Below are 17775 nucleotides of genomic sequence, written 5' to 3'. Positions count from 1 at the left end.
TGCATTGAAATGCGTTTTCCGTTCCCCTCTCTTTGCAAAAGCAGTAAAGGCTGCCGTAGTGCGCTGCTGGTCCCCAGCTGGGGTTCGAGCCCGATTCTCCAGGTGCACGCTAGCCCCATGATGCAGTGTGGCAGAAGACTGATCAGTGTGTCGCAGGACAATTCAGTGTGGTTGGGTTTCCCCTGGAGGTGCACGTTTGCACTGTGGGGGTGTAAAACTACCCTGTGACAGGGTGAATCATGGTGTGATTCCACCCATGGCCGTTTCCCAGCCAGTACCCCCAACTGAAGTGACCCAAAAAAGTCAGATGTTTCTCAATGGACGCTAAAACCAAAGACCAATGGAATCATAAACTCAGTGCTGGCACTACACATGGTAGAGCTGCCTGAACCAGCTAGGTTGTTTGTGCTAAAGCCATTTGTGTCAATGCCGCCGTGTTTGTGTGAATGTTAAAGAACACGCACATTCAGTTCCCTTGTTTTGAAAGGATGTTTATTACTGGCCTTTAAAGTCTGCCTCTCTGTGTGGCGTGCGGTGGAGAGCAGTGGAAGAAAGGGAGGCAGTGGTTCGAGATTCTAGCCCCGGGGGTCCGAGCGCAGCAGGTCATCGTGAGAACCCACAGGCTGAAGCCCGACGTATCCAGCGAGCGCCAAATTCCCCCACTGGAAGTGGGCTGAAGAGAAAGCTCTGCACGCGAAGGGGGCAGCATCTAGTGTACCAGCCGGGGAACAATGCATATTAATGTGATTCGATATTCTCATTGGTAATTAGCCTTGAAATATCTCCATAGGAGTTGTCTACATATTTGGCAAAACCAGGCTGAACGTTGCATGCATGTACTTTATGTATGGGACTAAGTAGCAGCATTTAAGGTAATGCAGCCTCAGACGAAACGTGTCTGCTTAAGGTTGCAGATGGCTAATGAAGCAGCACAGACCTCCAAGTTAAGAAATACACAAAATGTTATTTTACAGCTGTGGAAAAGAAAGTTTGCATCATTCCTGGTGCTGTAGATAAGCTGTTGCCCCGCCCACCTGGTTCACCAGCCAATGAGAAGCCAGCATTTGTGATCCAGAGGCGTTTTTTTTCCAACATGGGACAGAGATCTAGATACAATGCCACCCAATAGCCTCACTTTTTAGTTCTGAGAATAGTGGTGGTCAGACATCATGCAACGATCCATCGGTTTCTACACCCATTAAGTATTCCCCAGTAATAGTTGTCTACTCTCTTTTCTCTCAACTTCTGGGCTCATAAGTGCATTTCTCCTGCAACGATCTCCAGCTGCTGACAGCCTAAGGTTAGTGTTGGGCCAGACTCTACCATGCATATTTTTTTATTTTTTATTCCTCGCAAATTCTGGAGTTTCCCTAACGTAAAACATCAAGCAAAAGAACCTACAAACTCCTCTGTGGGCTTGTGCAGGAACATCGGTTCAAGTCAAGCCCTTGAATTAAAGATTTCTACCAAACCCTTCTGAGCTCCACGCAGCAGAGAACAGCAACTTCTGTTGACGTAACACGAGCAAACATTTTTAAAAAACAAAAATTAACTGAATGAAACTGTGATGCCTAGGCTTATTCAAAGGTCAGTCAGTGTTTTTTTTTTACATAGAACTTTAAAAAACATCCAAAACGTGAATCTAAAACTGAAAGGTTATATATTCAATGTTTTATACCAGTATAATTTAAATAAAATTAAAATTCATAAACAGTCTAGCTAGTTTTAGGACCAATAACAAAGGATAAAAATCTGACCTCTGATAACCATGCTTGAAGCCAGCAGAACTAATACTGTTTTGTTATTTTCTGGATGTTTCTTTTAGAGCTACTGTAGGTGGTTATATACAGAGCACCATCTAGTGGACATTATGTGAAACTACATACCCACTAACGCGCTATAGTAGCAGGAATGGATCTCATAACTACTCCACGGGTTCCTGCACTGCAGGAGGGAGAGTTCAGTCCAGGACGTAACAGATTGAAAGAAATACTGCTAAAGAATTACATGGCAGAAGAAAACAGCTGAGAACGAGAACAGAAAACAATATAAACATTCCACGGAAATTACAGGGAATACGGGACAGCAGCTGCACGACACTCGGGGGCCAAAAGCGGAGACGAAGGCTGGAGAAAGTGGGATGGGGAGGGGGGGTCCCGCAGAGATCGGAGGTCACAGGTTCTGGCAGCACTGCAGTTTGCTGGGTCTCTGCCCGTCAGTGGTGGGGGGCACACTGATGTCCACCACATTGTTGCCTGGAGACTCGTCATGTGCTGACCGGTCAGCGATCTGCTTCTGTGATACAATCCGGTAAATCTCTGTGGGGGAGAAAGGGGAACAGTCACTAGAAAGGAGAATTATACTCCTCCAGGCCAGCACACAGTTCTTCCACCTGGACATCCTGGGAGAGACGGACACTACTGGACAGGTCAAGTGTGATTCCCTAAAACATTTGTGTCAAGACCAGGAAAAGCTCTTGAAGACTGAATGACTAACAGACGATCCAGCACACGCTCCACCTCAAACTCAATATTTATGAGTTCTAAACATGAAACAAACTACAGCTCCTGAATTCATGCAGTTCCTCCCCGAATGTGCTGTAAGAGAACAGCAGACAGCGAGCATGCTGCTTCTTTTACGGGACAGCTCTCACCTGTGAGGATGTTTTTGAAAGCCTCTTCTACGTTGGTTGAGTCCAAGGCAGATGTTTCAATAAATGATAAGTTATTCTTCTCTGTGGACAAGAAAAGGACAGAAGCCATGAAGTCTTTGAGAGACGGGGAAGTAAAATGCAGGAGTGCCCTGCAGCACTGCGAAGAGCCCCCCGCCAATTAATTCATCTTCAGAAGAGAGGCGCCACCATGCGGCCTGGCCTCGTTCAGGAGCTCATGAGTTCTGAGAACCGACACTCCGGGGTCATTCGCCACTCGCACCTTCCACACAGAGCTCAGGACAGACACCCTGCCTCCAGTCTGTCCCAGGATCCCTCCCATAGCTCCCAGTGTGCCAGGGACGTGCCTACCTGCGAACGCTCGAGCTTCGTCAGTGGGCACCGCCCTCAGGTGGCGCAGGTCGCTCTTGTTGCCCACCAGCATGATGACGATGTTGTTGTCCGCGTGGTCCCGCAGCTCCTTCAGCCAGCGCTCCACGTTCTCGTAGGTCAGGTGCTTGGCGATGTCGTACACCAGCAGGGCCCCCACGGCCCCTCGGTAGTACCTGGAACACAGAGGGCAGGTCAGAGGTCAGAGGACCAGCACTCGAGGACCCTCCCCAGGCCCAGCGCGGGGGGCTCCTGAAGCTCAGGTGCGTCAGACAAAACATCACGTCTCCGGTCACACTCGCACCCAAATACCACAGCACAGGCCCGCCCCGATTTCTGAACGTAACTCACTGCATGAAAAGTGCTCATAAAAGTGAACCTTTGTAAATCAAAAACTCCTATTGGCAAATTTGATTGATTCCCAAAGTTTCAGAAACATCACAATCATTTTCAAACTTATTTTTATGTAGCACAAAAGCATCACAGAGACATTACAGGTATAACAGTATCACTTGTTGTTCATTACTCACCATTAAAGCCAAGTTCACCTAACACTTTCAAGATGTGAAATGATGTTTACAGAAATTATGCTCTGGACATTAAAAACAGCTTTGCATTTCATAAAATGGGTCCAATATAAATTTGCACAGAATCAGCAGTGAAAATTCCCAAATCGGTTGCTCATAAACTGAGCGATGTCTGTATTATTTGGGAAATATACTGTAACTCTAAGTTCTTTGAAAACTCCAACAAATGAAAGCCCTGAATGAGAAAAACACTTCCCAGCTTTATCATTTTCCGTGGAAGTTAAAAACCAGGATGAACATTCACTTGGAATTCCTGGTAGGTCCTGGATCACATACCTCGCATTCCTGAGATCCCACAGTCTTGAACTAAGGCCTCGGGGTGGAAAGGACCCTACAGCAGCCTGATGTTTCCATCACTAAGGAACACACTACACAACGATGACGTCCCCAGTCCAATATGACAACAAGCCCGTCGCCAACTTCTCCGCCAGTCTCCTCAAAGCCCACAGGGAGCCGCACTGCGGAGCTGCTCCAGAAGTGGCTCCCGCAGGAAGCCGTGGCTGTCTGACCCCCCTCCCCCCACCCCCAGGCCCCACACTCACGCGGAGGTGATGGCCCGGTAGCGCTCCTGCCCGGCGGTGTCCCAGATCTGGGCCTTTATCGTCTTGCCGTCCACCTGGATGCTGCGGGTGGCGAACTCCACGCCGATGGTGCTCTTGCTCTCCAGGTTGAACTCGTTGCGGGTGAAGCGGGACAGCAGGTTGCTCTTGCCCACGCCGGAGTCGCCGATCAGCACCACTGCCGCCAACACAGACACGGTCAGAGGCCACCCTGGTGCACCCTGCTTCACGCAGCTCCCAGGACCTCCCTGTCTACTGCTCGATTGGCTCGATTAGCTAAACCGATCAGCCTCCTGGAGATCAATTAAATGCTTAAAGACTACCAGATTTGCACATGGAATGAAAGAACAAAGGTTCCCTGTGCCGGGCTGGGGGGGCGGATGTGTTACTGGAGCTGTAGGACAGCACAGACAGTAGAACATTTGTGCTGGTGAGCAAATGTGTGTCTTTGAGCAAGTGGCTGTGTGTTTTAACCCCTTGAGAACAAGAATCCAAGCAAATCCCGGACCCCTAGGTTCAAAGAAAGCTTCTACCCCACAACCCTAAGACTCCACCTCTTCAAACCTCCCCCACGTACACCCCTCTGTGTTTGCGCTGAACTCAAAATACTGCCACTACTGAATTTTGCACACAGCTGCTATCTAAATGGTGGTTAAAAATGATAGCTGCTCCCCCTGTTCCTGTCTCCAGGGACTGCGATGTCACTTGTGGTGTCTCCTTCTGTGTCAACGTTATGTCATCTTTTACGTCAGGCAAGTAAGCATCTCATTGTACATGGGTACATAAACTTGAAGGTGAAATAAAGCTTAGGAGCTCCTGAGTTTAGTTTAGTCCTGTTCAGTTTGGAAATTACTGACACACGTCACACAGTGTGCTCTCAGTAACAAGTATACTGGAACCAAATGCACTGAAGTCTGACAACGTTTTAAATGATGCTGTGCCACACGGGGCTGGCGTGTGACCTCCTGTTTGATTTCCATGGGGTCAGTGTATGCCAGTTTAAACATGTATGTGAAATGAACCCCCTCCATTTCGACAGCAGAGTTTGCTCGAAGACCAGCAACGCCAGCTGTATGGTCAGGTGTCACTCTGAAACTGTGCCTCAGCGGTACTTCAGGCACATTGTGGTATTTTTCAAAATGAAAATCTGCAGGATCGCCAACCTGAAAACCCGGCTGCAGAGGAGCTGGTCTAAGCTTGAACTGCAGTTTTGCAGTAAGAATAAGCTCTCATTGTTCATTGCTCTTGACAGGAAACGGTCCCTGTTCTATCACGCTGCAGGAAGCTGATAACCTGGTCAATGGGAAATCTGAAACGACAGTATTGGGCCTCTTTCCTGTTTCCAGGGAGTTTATCAAAGAAGGAGGCGAGGGGGGGGTTAGAGATCCCTGCAATTTCGAAAGCGCGTTTGAACCGATATGCCTGACTATAGCAACAGAATTGTGATATTTCAGACCTGCGCCTTTCACCAAACAATCGACAAACAAAAGCGGGACAGTGTGATATTCTATTAATGAATATGTGCAGATTAGATCAAATACAAATACTGCATTTCGAAGCATGCTAACGTCTGTATTCTTGAATTAATGTAAATGATGTCATAATTCAAGGCCACGAAAGAGGATGCCAGATATTGGAAAGTCCAAGGTTGGTATCCTGGTATCCTAGCAGGATAATACAGTACAGGCATCTGCAATGACAGCACTGCTGCCAGGTTCCTGCGATATCATCAGCCATGTCAAATAGAAAAATCCACCTTTTGTCACTTAAGTCTCTAGCAAATCTTTTATTTTCCTACTCACTTCACCGCTGTTTTTTTGCCATCACAATTCGGTTTCCTTAGAATATATTTCATTGCGGTGCAAAAAAAAAGGATTTTAAAAAACGAATGCGCCATCGTACAACATGTGGCACAGCCGATATCTGGGAAATCACCGCTACATTTAATGGCTGTTCCTCCGCAAACATAGACAATATCGCTAAACACCCAGGAACGGCTCCGTCTCAAAGCTCTTTTCAGGCCTTGATGAAAATATTACAAAATATTTACGCTTTGGTGCTCAACGCTACTGTACGTGATAAGCTGTCTCTTAAGCGAACGGGTGATTCAATACAGACACAGCTCTTTGGTGGGGCTTGCAATTACGTTATATATATGCGTTGCTTAAACAAATGCCGCAAACAGAGGACTTTATACACTCTTTTTTAGGGCCCAAGACCGTTCTTGGTAGGCGTCGCTAATCAATAAAAGCAGTGGCTCGCCGTTGTTTTTTTACAGGACACCCTGCAAACAATACATAGCGCACATTAGCCGCACACGGTGTGAGAGGCGGGGGGTTAGCACAAGGGGAGGGGATGTCGGAATCGCACAGAAGAAATCAGATTTCTACCTTTGAACAAGAAATCGTACTCGTCGTCTCTGTTCCCCATGTTAAGAGACACGCGGGGCTGCTCCGACCCCCGTCGCGGCGCAGGCGTGCGGTGTGGCGGTGTGGGCTCCGCAGCGATGCCGGGTGCGAGTGGAGCCGAACTCGGGCAGGAGACAATGCGCTGGCTGGCTGGCTGGCTGTCACAGAGCCGACCGCAGGAAGAAGGGATTTGCCTGACTCTGCAGAAGGGGAGGAGTTCCTCCTCTCCCATCCCATCCCGTACTGTACACGATGGTGCCCCCTCACTTTCCGTAGGAGATACGGGAGACATAAAATCGAGCGGGCTGTGGGGCCGTGGGATATACTGTCTATCGGGGTTACCACACCGGATTTTCCCGGACGTGTCTTCATATTTGCTCCTCAAATCTCCGTCCCTTAGGAATTATGGGAGGACGGGGTGGCCTTTTTTCGTGCCTATACAAATACATAGATATAATAACCGTATATATGTAAAATAATCAAATAAGCATAAATATAATAGATACAGATGTTATCGGCGCCACCGACCCCACCTCTCCTCCTAATTCCCCGTCGGGCGGAGTGTCCTCTTTTTTATTTCAGGAATAATGGTAACCCCTAACCTTAGTGTATATCTGTATTGGGAGTGTCGGGTGAGTCTCTGACGCTAGCAACGCCTGGAGCGACGAGTGCAAAAATGTGTGTTTTAGATTATAGAATAACACGTGCAGTTTGCACCAGGGAAAAATACTGTCTTCATTTTAGCTCAGTAAATTGTATTTCCATAGTTTCCCTAACCGTCAGTACCGAACCTTTCTTCCTGCGTCAAAGCTACTTCGTGTTTGAAAAGCACGCTTTCACGGCTGGAAAATTTTAAGGCAAATTGAAGCTCTTGTGCTTTATTGTTGGCACGAAAGGGGCAAAGAGGTGGTGCTTCGTGCTTGTTTGTAGGCTGGGTTCTGTAACACACGTGCTGATATTTGTCTACGGTCCTAATGTAGCAATTCAACCGCAAGAGAGTTATTGAGATAAAATTGCATTTCATGGCTGTGAGACGTGCCACTCCACGACAGATAGAGCCATGTATGTTGCACACAACCTTTACACCATCTCTAGTTCAATAAACCTTTATTGCACGATCAATAAATCTTTATTCCACTTGCTAAAAATGTATCGAAAGTAGGCCATAATACACCTTTTTAATTATTTAGCATAGGTAGGGGTTACCGAAACATGAAATGAAAAAGAAAAACTGATGGTTTCAGTTCTAGAAGATGAGAAATTGAGACATGGGGTCAGGCGCGGTTGTTTTGAGGCAAGCGAAGAGGCAAAGTTGTCGTTGTTATGGTAACAGTCCTTTAGGTTTTGTTTTGACGAAACCACTGCAGATTATTATTATTTTTTCCATTCTTTCGCCACAACGAGGTTTTATTTATTTTAGAGGCGGCTGGTTTGCGATTTCATTTCTGTTTTAAAAAAAAATAGATATTTAACGGAAGAAAAAAATTGAACAATAAAAACACAAAGGCTTTCCCGGCATGCTCCGCGTTGCTACATAGACTGGCTTCGCCCGCCGCCATTTCAGTAGTGGAGGAGATCGAGTGTGGTGTGTGCTAATGGTTAAGCAGGGGGCAACTGTAAAATAAAACTACGAATCCAGGTTTTATTAGCTCAACATCGAAAGGCATCGTATTTAAAAAACAGCTTGTATTTGCCCTTTTCTTCTCCGGGTGCAGTTTTCCCATTTGTTTTCCGAAAAGCAACGTGTAAAACTTGACTGCGCCAAAATGTCGACTGAAACGCCAACTGAAAAGCCAGCCCAGGCGTAAGTACTTTCTTGTTGTTTTTTTTTTGTTGTTCTTCTTAGCCGGTGGTGATTTTTATGCATCTCGGACTAGCCCTGTGTAATGTGAGGAGAGGGATTGATCTTCAGTCGTGATTGAAAGTGATGCGCGTTGCGTTATAATCTTAAGCCACGTTAAAGCCCTGTCACGCAGTTAGCCGGAAGGTTGCTGTTCGCGTTGTGCCGATCGGTGGAAATGTATCCGGCGAGTTTTTTTCCCTCCTAAAAGCCGCGAAGACAGCGTTATGAAACTGCAGTGAAAATAGCTTTTCTCCCCCTGTAAATTTAGCTTTTTTTTCGCGAGAAGCAGAGAAAACGAGGCCGGCGGGGGGGGTATCTGTATTGGTGGCTGCAGAGTGGAGCTAGGCCGCAACGTGGGCGATTATCTGCTTTCAAACTCCGCCGCTGTTTTTTTTAACTGGGCCCAAGACGAATGGGTGTCGAAATATTTAACAAGCCGGCGTTTTTTTCCAGTGTGATTCAGAAGTAGCCCGCATCTGCGTTTGCTTTGGACTCCGCTTGAATTGAGCGCCATTTTGGGGGGTCAGGGGCTTTATGTTCACCCCGAGTAATATCGCCCTTGTCGGCCCATTGCCCTTAGCAACAGACACGAGGGGGCAAAGGGAGGGGGGTGTCTGCCCTAGAGACATTGTCCCCCGCCAATCGAAGACGTGCAGTCGTCCCTTCGTTGTCGGTTCTCCACGCGAGTTTGGTTTGCTGCCACCCGAGCGACTGTTTCCAACCCCAGTTCTCCCTCTCGACTCCCCGCAGCGAGATCAACGGGAAGCCCACCCACGAGAGCCGGAAGGAGAGGCCGCAGAAGCGGGGCGGCGGCAGTCGCTTTGAGCCCTATGGGAGTTCCAAGCGATACCGGGTGTTCGTCAGCAACATCCCCTTTGACGTGAAGTGGCAGGCGCTGAAGGACCTCATGAAGGAGAAAGGTAATTTTTATTGAACCGGTAAGGAGCACGGGGGTGGATAGTCTTTTTTTTTTTTACACCCACCCCCCCAGAAAGCCGTGCTTGAAGAGCTATCGCTGGACGGCATGCTACGGGTGTTGTGGTCACATCTCCTGCACTCCCCCTTCTCCCCCACTCAAAAGAAAGTTTAACATAAGGCTCCACACCGCGGGCGTCTTTGTGAAGGTGGTACCACAGCCACGTAACTTCCTGGAGTCCGGCGTTTCTCGTTTCGGTTTTGTAATGGACTGTTGTTGGGCACCCATTGTTTAAGGAGGGTGATGTTTGAAAACGTATCCTTCCCCCACCTGGAACATTAAGGATCATTCCTGTGTGTGTTGGGCGTCTTGTTTTACTAGACGTGCTTTGTTATGCGCATGTAGTAGGATCTTTGTGGACATTCCTGGATCGACTGATTTGCACAGGGAGTTTTGCAAGTGGTGATTTTGCATATGCTGGTTATTCTTCGAAACCTAAGCATGCAGCATCAAACTTTTAAATCAAATGTAAAATCTGATGCCTCAAAAGAACTTACTTTCTGGTGCTTTGCAGAAGCTGCAAAAGGTTAGCGGCCAAGAGCCTGATGCACACATTGTTCAAAGCTTTGGACTGCTCTAAAAGCTTTACCAGCAGTGATTTGTTGTGCTCCCAACCTGATTTGGTTAAGATCTTGAACTTGGTTCAAGGAAAACGCTGGTTTGTTGTTTGAAGACTGCTTTGATATTGCTATGAGTTGGAACCATCTTGTTTCAACAAGTTGAAGGCAGTTGAGAATTCCATTTAAGAGACGTCCTTGGTTTTCTCGCATGGAAATGGAGTGTTTCGGAGATGAGATGTTAGCTTTCAACTTTCTGTAGTTGGAAAGCAGATTGAGAGGCCTAAATTCTATATTGAAATTCACTGTTTACCTTAAGTTTTATAGCAGGTATTCCATAATGGGAAATCACACTTAAGTGTGCGTCGACTATCGGCAGGGGTCAGCATCACAGTCTGCTCTCTTGAAGGTGCAGGCTTTTTGTCGATCGACTGGGTTATTGGAAGTCAGGTTGGCGATTTTGATGTTTTACAAATTTTCAAAAGCTACGCTGAATCTTCAGTGAGCCTTTAGATCACTCTTATGATTCAGTTGTTTAAGTTGGTGGTTTTCTATTAATTGGCTTTCATCAAGAAAATGACCAAGTGAATGTGGTTAGGAAATACATTTGGCCTTCTATAAAAGGCTTTTTGGAACCCGGGCAACCTCTGATGTGGATCTCTTGAAAATGTCATTTGTATTTAAGGTTGTCAAAGTTTTGTGATTGCCCAAATTCTTTAAGCAACCTTTGTAAAATCAGCTTGGGTTCTCTTGGATTAGATCCTTTATCCAAGCCATAATAGAGGAGGAGGTCCACTGTGGTTTTTTTTCTTGTCCATTTTCTGTGATGCAGATGTTGAAATCTCATTGCCATGCTGTTGGGACAAATCTGTGCAGCACAAAGATCCTACCAAAGGCGTAAAACTGTAATCATTCTGTGTAGTATTAAATTGCGTTTTCTTTTTTTAGGTTTACCACAGTGTGTGGTTACTGGCTGATGTCGCAGAGCAGAGATGTTCTTCAGATGTCACGTTGTACATGTCCAGACGCATGTTAGGGATTTGTTGGGGGTACAGGTCTACAAAGTAAAGCTGCTTCTTAAACTTATCCTTGTTTCAGCCTTGGATGGTTCAGGTCTGGCTAACGCTTGTTTGTTAATTTGATGGGCTCTTTGTGGTTGGGCCGCTGTAGGGAACTGTAGGAATGTTGTCCAAGCATAAAGATGGATTGGACCGTGCTGGGGTGTTCAAGTTGTTTGTTCATCGACCAACTTCGTCTCTTTGACTACCCAAAGGTATTCTTTAAATTGGCACGTTAAATTAGTTGAGAGGAATTGCACTGCAACCAGCTGAACTGGTGACGGCCATTTATAAGATCTTGGGGAGTTGCACATTTAAAGCTCTTGACATGTGGATAGGAGTCAAATAGGAGTTGTTAATGCTAGATATGCGTTTCTTCTGAAGTTGTACAGGTTGCAATACAGCAGGATTGTGAGCAGTAAACTGGTTGATCATAAATGTCGTGGATCTTCATGGCTTTGTTCTCAGATTTGTATATTCTTCCCATGAAGAATCCCCTGCTGTTAGCTTAAAATGGTGGTGGTATTACGAAATTGGATAGTTTTTTTTTTTAAAGCCCTGAGTGCAACCGGTCTTCAGTTGGTCCGGATTGATTTCAGGTGGTTGAGGACTACTTTGTCAAGGAAAAGTTAAGAAGGCATTTAAAAGCACATTTACTTTGTACACCTGTACCAGCAGTGTTGTGGTTAAGGGACTGGGAAGCTCTGAATTTGATAACCCAGCTCACGGTCATCGCACGGTTGTCTGTTTGTTCTAAACCCCCATTGTTTTCTTGGCTTCTCTCCCTTGGTGTGTGTCGTCTGGAATCTGATTTGTAGTGGGTGAGGTAACATACGTGGAACACTTAATGGACGCAGAAGGCAAGTCGAGGGTAAGTGAGAGACGAACATTTGTTCGTAAGCTTGAGTTCTTTTGTCAATGTTTGGATGTTCAGACTTGTGGAAATCACGGGTTTATCTTTGAAAAGAAGAAAAAACTTGTCACTGGTGAATAAGGCCCTGTTCACCAGGGTGAAAGAAGGTGAAATTCTTCTCTGTAATGTAGTCTTGATCAATGCTGAGTTTTGTGGGGAATGTATCCATTTGAGAATGTGGGCTTTGAACTGCCAGTCCTGTGGGAGTTGTGAATTTGGCAACTGGCACAGTTTCTCTCGTTGGATTGGATCTGGCGGAGTTTTAGCGCGTCCGTATCTCCTTAAAGCAGTTGACACCCTTCAGTTGGGTGGTTAAATGGCTTTATCGTATGGTGCTGTCGAAATACTTTGAAGGTACGCCCATGCATGTGTCCCACTCTTTGATTCAAGCATTCTAGGGTCGAGTTTACCCTGGGTGCTTTTGTACTCGATGTGGCAAAGGTGAAATGTTAGGCTCTCAAGGTAGAGTAAGATGCCTTCCTTGCATTTATGAAATGCTGCTGGCTTGGGCAAGGCTTGGTTCTGAAATTTGGTTCAGCTCTTTTTGTACTCAAATGGCAAGACATTGAGGATGTCATTCCTCAAAAAGGGACACGTTTATGCAAATAGGTAGTGGCTTCAGGGGACTTTGTGCATGGTTACCTCTAGGGTATGTGGTTAAAATGAAATGAACATGCTCCACATTTTACTGCTTTTTTTCCAGGGTCGGTAGATTTGTTTCACTGTCTAATTTTGTTTTTTCTCCTTTTCCCATTGCCCCTTTCAATGGCCTCTCCTGTGGTCAAAAGGGCTGTGCGTAAGTATCCTTTTAAAATTAAACTTTTTATATCTTTTAACTCCTCGGCGAAAGTAGTAACATTGTCTATGTTCAACAGTGTTGTTGAGTTCAGGACTGAAGAGCTAATGAAGAAAGCTGTGGAGAAGGTGAATAAGCACGTTCTGAATGGACGCCCCCTAAAAGTCAAAGAGGTAAGCCTGATGGCAGTGTTGAAAAGAGTTTAGTGAAGAATCTGTATTGCACAACTCCATGTCTTTAATGTTAAACTACTTTTCACTAAGTAGAATGAACATTTCCCTATTTTATTCCTACAGTGTAATGTGCTTACTATGATGGCTCTAATGTGAGGTGACTCTGATTAGCAGTAGTCCTGGGTGCATTGTGAGTGAATTGCTTGCCTTCTGGTTTTTAATCAACTTAAATGGTTTTAGCCCTTAATGTTTAACTCATAACTTGTGTAATGGTTTCATTTCCTATATTGCAGTTATACTTGAGTAAAAAGGTGTTCTTCCCTCCCTGTCTCCCCAGGATGTGGATGGGGAGTTCGCTCGTCGTGCTGCACAGAGAGCTGGAGGTGGCCCACCTCCTGGTGGCATGGGGATGGGAATGGGCCCAGGACCTGGTGGTCCGTCGATGGTCAATATCCCCCCCAGCCTCATGAATAACCCAAACATTCCCAGCGAGATCATCCATGGGCTACAGGCTGGCAAAATAGGAAGCACAGTCTTCGTCGCTAATGTAAGAAGGGGGGCTGATTTGCGACTACTTTGTTTTTAATGTCCAGTGTGACAGTTTGAGCTCATTATAAAGGAAAAAAGCTTTTCTCTTAAACTGCTTGTAGCTGATTGAACATTTATGGAATGCACACTCTGAGTATTTGTTTTGGGACTGTGATTGAGTTGCATGTGGTTTACATGATGGGGGTGTTAATTTTTCATGACTGTCAATCAATATGATTAAATGTAAATAGCAATTTAGGAGTAAATACTCGTTTTGTTTTCATCAGCTTGACTACAAGGTTGGCTGGAAGAAGCTGAAAGAGGTCTTTGGAATGGCTGGGAATGTTATACGCGCTGATATCCTGGAGGACAAGGATGGAAAAAGCCGTGGAATGGGAACAATCTCTTTTGAGTTGCCCATTGAGGCTGTCCAAGCTGTGTGTATCCTTTTTAAGCACTTGTCTGTGTCTGGATAAGGGGAGATATAAAATGTTTCAAATATTGATTGATTGGGTTCTTTTATAGCTTAGAATTTGCAGGTCTGGTCTAGGACTGCATTGTTTTCCTGTAAAATATAGAGTACTTAACAGCATAATACCTAGTTGATATTTGCCTGGAATTCAAATAGCAGCCATATCACCCTGCAACTCACAACTGGCAACCCACTGAAGCTAAGCAGGTGTGAGCCTGGTCAGTACCTGGATGGGAGACCTCCTGGGAAAAACTAAGGTTGCTGCTGGAAGAGGTGTTAGTGGGGCCAGCAGGGGGTGCTCACCCTGTGGTCCATGTGGGTCCTAATGCCCCAGTATAGTGATGGGGACACTATACTGTAAACAGGCGCCGTCCTTCGGATGAGACGTAAAACCGAGGTCCTGACTCTCTGTGGTCATTAAAAATCCCAGGGCGCTTCTCGAAAAGAGTAGGGGTGTAACCCCGGTGTCCTGGCCAAATTTCCAATTGGCCCTTACCAATCATGGCCTCCTAATAATCCCCTTCTATGAATTGGCTACATTACTCTGCTCTCCTCCCCACTGATAGCTGATGTGTGGTGAGCGTTCTGGCGCACTATGGCTGCCGTCGCATCATCCAGGTGGATGCTGCACATTGGTGGTGGTGGAGGGGAGTCCCCATTACCTGTAAAGCGCTTTGAGTGGAGTGTCCAGAAAAGCGCTATATAAGTGTAAGCAATTATTATTATTATTATTAATTCAAATTAGAGACTTGGTCTTGTATGGTCACAGATGCAATCAATTCTATGCAGTTTTCCTTAGTGGCAACTCAGCAATGTTCAATGGACAGCTCCTATTCAACCGAGTCATGCACGTCAAACTGGTAAGTAGTTTTCCTCATCTTTCTTGATAGACTTTCTTGCCATTTCTTAACCCTTTTCCGGCTGTATATAAAATAAACATGGCAGTGATTTTGTGAATTCTCTCCTTGCAGGATGAGAAGTCTTTGCCGAAGGGTGACTTCCCACCACCAGAGAGACCACCACAGCTTCCCCGTAAGTTGGTGGTCCTCCCTGGTTACTAGACTTGTGAATTTTGTTTTTGAATTGTGAAACTTTATTTTGAGCAGCTAGAATACGTTGCAAGTTAATGTTTGACTCTTCTCCCGCCAGGTGGCCTGAGTGGTATTGGGCTGGGACTGGGACCAGGTGGCCAGCCCATCGATGCCAACCAGCTCAACAGAGGAGGTGGGGGAGGAATGGGAAACATGGGCCCAGGAGGTGAGGGCACTCAAATTTATCATAACTTATATCACATGGACTAAAGACTGTGCATTGATTTTTATAAGTTGATACATAAACTTAGGAGTTTTTCGGTCTTTCTTCACAGGAATGGATGGGATGGGTTATGGCAATGTGGGCAGAATGGGTGGTACGTATTGTGTGCTTATCTAAACTTGGTCGCATGTCCTGTTGGTCTTGAAAAGCGTGGATTGATCTTGGAGTACTGTATTCTGGGGGTCATCCCTGGCCAGGGGTGCAGTAGAATGAGTGAGTGAGCATCCTTTCATTTTTTTCTTAACCACAGGAATGGATAACTTTGGGGGGGGTATGAGTAGCATGGACCGCTATGGACCTTCTGGAATGGGGAGGATGAGCGGTAAGTACCATAACCGTATTCCGTTATTCTGTTTGTTTTTTGTTCAGTTGATTCCTTGATTAATTCCTGTATGATTTTTACAGAGATGGAACGTGGCTTAGGAGGTGGCTATGATCGAGAGTTTGGCAGGAGTGAGATGGGAATGTCACGCAGTGGTTTTGGAGACTCCTTCGAAAGGGGAATGGGTTAGTATATTTTCAGTAAAGCTTTGTACTTTTATTCTCCATCTTGGAAACACATGACACCTTTTACATAGGACAGATTTTCGTACAAGGCACGATGCTTTATTGCTCCATGTGCTTTTATTGAGGAATCCTCGTGATGCGTGCAGGATGCACTGCTTTTGCTTAGGCTAGCAAACTTGTAAAATTAAAGTTGAAGGACCGTTTTAATATTGGCCTGATTCCCCCTCCTCCCCCATCTACAGGTAATTCTATGGGTATGGACCGCATGAGCTCTAATCTGGACCGCATGGGCTCTGGAATGGACCGCATGCCAGGGATGGACCGGGTCGGGATGGGAATGGACAGGATGGACCGTGTCTCTGACATGGACAGGCTGGGTTCTGGCTATGACCGGATGGGCTCCGGGCTTGACCGGCTCGGTCCCAGTATGGATCGGTTGGGATCGGGCCTAGACCGTATGAGCTCCCAGGTGGACCGCCTTGGCCCCGCCGGGTACGACCGTCTGGGCCCGTCCAATTTAGATCGGATGGGCTCCGGCATGGATTTCATGACCCCAATGGGCATGGATAGGATGAGCTCAGGCCTGGACAGGATGGGTTCCAGCTATGATCGTCTCGGGTCCACGGGCCTTGATCGTTTCCCCAGCTCTGGGCTCGACCGCATGGGCTCGAGCCTGGATCGGATGGGCTCTGGTGGAGTGGGAGCCCAGTTCGATAGACCTGCGGATCTGGAACGCGGAGGCTTTGGGGCCCCTTTTGGTGGAGCCGGTGGAGGAGGCCCTGGCTCTGGCATGAATGCCAGGAAGGGCTGCCAGATCTTTGTCAGAAATGTGAGTAATACAATGATCCTTTAACTTGTCCGAAGGGTGTCATTGATTTATCTGGCATTTTTGGGCTTCATGGTACGTGTGTGTGTTGAGGTTGATTGCTCTATTGTAGTTTTAATTTTCACCCCTGCAGAAAAATAACTGTTTAAATCTTATTTTTATTTTCCTTTATAGCTTCCCTTTGATTTCACCTGGAAGATGCTGAAAGACACCTTCAACTCCTGTGGTGAGTCCTACTTGTGAACATTTAACTTGATCCCTCGTTTTAGTTCTCAGGTGTTTGTCCACTAGTTTTAAAGGGATTTGGTAAGGCAGAGAGTCTTAATCTTCTTATGTTTTGTAAAATGGGCTGTATAGGCTTTCATTGCTACTTTCATGAGCTCCTACTGATATTTTGCATCTTTCTGTTCCTACATAGGTCATGTGCAATATGCCGACATTAAAATGGAAAACGGCAAGTCAAAGGGATGTGGCGTGGTGCGATTTGAGAATCCAGAGACCGCCGAGAGAGCCTGTCGCACGATGAATGGCTACAGGCTGAATGGGAGAGAGATCGATGTCAGGATTGACAGGAACGCATAATCTCTGCTCCTCATGTGGAGTACTTAGTCTGTTCCCTTCTAGCTCTCTGTAAAATGAGGTGGCGTGAGAGTAAGAATTATGTATCTCATTTTGATTTTAGCGACCAAACTTTTTTTTTAATTTCACTGCCTTATGTTGAATTTTGATAATTAAATTCCAATATATAAAACCTGTGCCTCTCCTAGTTTTATTTTTCTTATAGCCTTCTCTGAATTTGTGCATATTGTAGCTGTTGATTATTAAATAAAAAATGTAGGCTCCTAAACCAATGTCTTGAAGGGTTCTGAACAAGTTTATACAACGGAATGCCTTCTCCATGTTGATGGGAGACCACTGGTGTTGAAACATGGATTCTCCAGCATAGAAGAGTGTGTGTAAGTTTCTGAACATTGGATGCGTTTTCCCTTCTGTTGTGGAATATGCCAGGGGTGTTTGGTCTGTCCTAGCTGCTACTTTGCTAGCCTTCTTGGAGCAAATGGTAAAAAGCAAGATATAAAGGTATTGGTAGTCAGACTGTTAAAGTAAGTCTTCATGCAGGTCCTTTTAATCTACAACCATCTTGGGCTTGTTTTACAGATATACTGACCTATCTGACTTGAATTAACCGGGGGAAGGCTGTGCCAATGCCATTAAGT

General features: G+C 45.9%; 3 protein-coding genes across 3 annotated transcripts; 2 read left to right on the top strand and 1 right to left on the bottom strand.

The window, feature by feature from the left end:
• Positions 1–475: 475 nt before the first annotated feature.
• LOC148639178 (ras-related protein Rab-11B-like) lies at positions 476–6777 on the bottom strand. Its single transcript, XM_088621679.1, has 5 exons — positions 6578–6777; positions 4170–4365; positions 3023–3216; positions 2654–2734; positions 476–2318 (listed from the first exon to the last, which is right to left on the bottom strand). Exons 1-5 carry the CDS (start codon positions 6615–6617, stop codon positions 2173–2175), a joined length of 657 nt encoding a protein of 218 aa, XP_088477805.1. The 5' UTR covers positions 6618–6777; the 3' UTR covers positions 476–2172.
• Positions 6778–8135: 1358 nt separating this feature from the next.
• LOC148639177 (heterogeneous nuclear ribonucleoprotein M-like) lies at positions 8136–12023 on the top strand. Its single transcript, XM_088621684.1, has 3 exons — positions 8136–8399; positions 9189–9358; positions 11848–12023. Exons 1-3 carry the CDS (start codon positions 8362–8364, stop codon positions 12021–12023), a joined length of 384 nt encoding a protein of 127 aa, XP_088477810.1. The 5' UTR covers positions 8136–8361.
• Positions 12024–12597: 574 nt separating this feature from the next.
• Positions 12598–17309, top strand: LOC148639176 (heterogeneous nuclear ribonucleoprotein M-like). The gene is made up of 13 exons (XM_088621678.1): positions 12598–12738; positions 12818–12911; positions 13249–13458; positions 13727–13880; positions 14722–14771; positions 14883–14943; positions 15061–15168; positions 15278–15319; positions 15476–15547; positions 15631–15732; positions 15975–16561; positions 16733–16784; positions 16977–17309. Exons 2-13 carry the CDS (start codon positions 12846–12848, stop codon positions 17138–17140), a joined length of 1668 nt encoding a protein of 555 aa, XP_088477804.1. The 5' UTR covers positions 12598–12738; positions 12818–12845; the 3' UTR covers positions 17141–17309.
• The last annotated feature ends 466 nt before the right edge of the window (positions 17310–17775 follow it).

This window comes from Lepisosteus platostomus, chromosome 27 (genome assembly GCF_059453375.1).
Source record: "Lepisosteus platostomus isolate fLepPlt1 chromosome 27, fLepPlt1.hap1, whole genome shotgun sequence".
Lineage (NCBI taxonomy): Eukaryota > Metazoa > Chordata > Actinopteri > Semionotiformes > Lepisosteidae > Lepisosteus > Lepisosteus platostomus.
The sequence above is the reverse complement of the archived record's forward strand: the minus strand, read 5'-3'. Positions and strand labels throughout refer to the sequence as shown.

Bases quoted from the DNA above. Each gene is read 5' to 3' on its own strand.
- LOC148639177 (XM_088621684.1), top strand. From the start codon at position 8,362: ATGTCGACTGAAACGCCAACTGAAAAGCCAGCCCAGGC. The intron at 8,400-9,188 runs GTAAGTACTTTC...GACTCCCCGCAG, and splicing joins ACTGAAAAGCCAGCCCAGGC to CGAGATCAACGGGAAGCCCA. The intron at 9,359-11,847 runs GTAATTTTTATT...TCTGATTTGTAG, and splicing joins GGACCTCATGAAGGAGAAAG to TGGGTGAGGTAACATACGTG.
- LOC148639178 (XM_088621679.1), bottom strand. From the start codon at position 6,617: ATGGGGAACAGAGACGACGAGTACGATTTCTTGTTCAAAG. The intron at 4,366-6,577 runs GTAGAAATCTGA...TGTTGGCGGCAG, and splicing joins GTACGATTTCTTGTTCAAAG to TGGTGCTGATCGGCGACTCC. The intron at 2,319-2,653 runs GTGAGAGCTGTC...TCTCCCCCACAG, and splicing joins TTTCAAAAACATCCTCACAG to AGATTTACCGGATTGTATCA.
- LOC148639176 (XM_088621678.1), top strand. From the start codon at position 12,846: ATGAAGAAAGCTGTGGAGAAGGTGAATAAGCACGTTCTGAATGGACGC. The intron at 13,459-13,726 runs GTAAGAAGGGGG...TGTTTTCATCAG, and splicing joins GCACAGTCTTCGTCGCTAAT to CTTGACTACAAGGTTGGCTG. The intron at 14,944-15,060 runs GTAAGTTGGTGG...TTCTCCCGCCAG, and splicing joins GAGACCACCACAGCTTCCCC to GTGGCCTGAGTGGTATTGGG.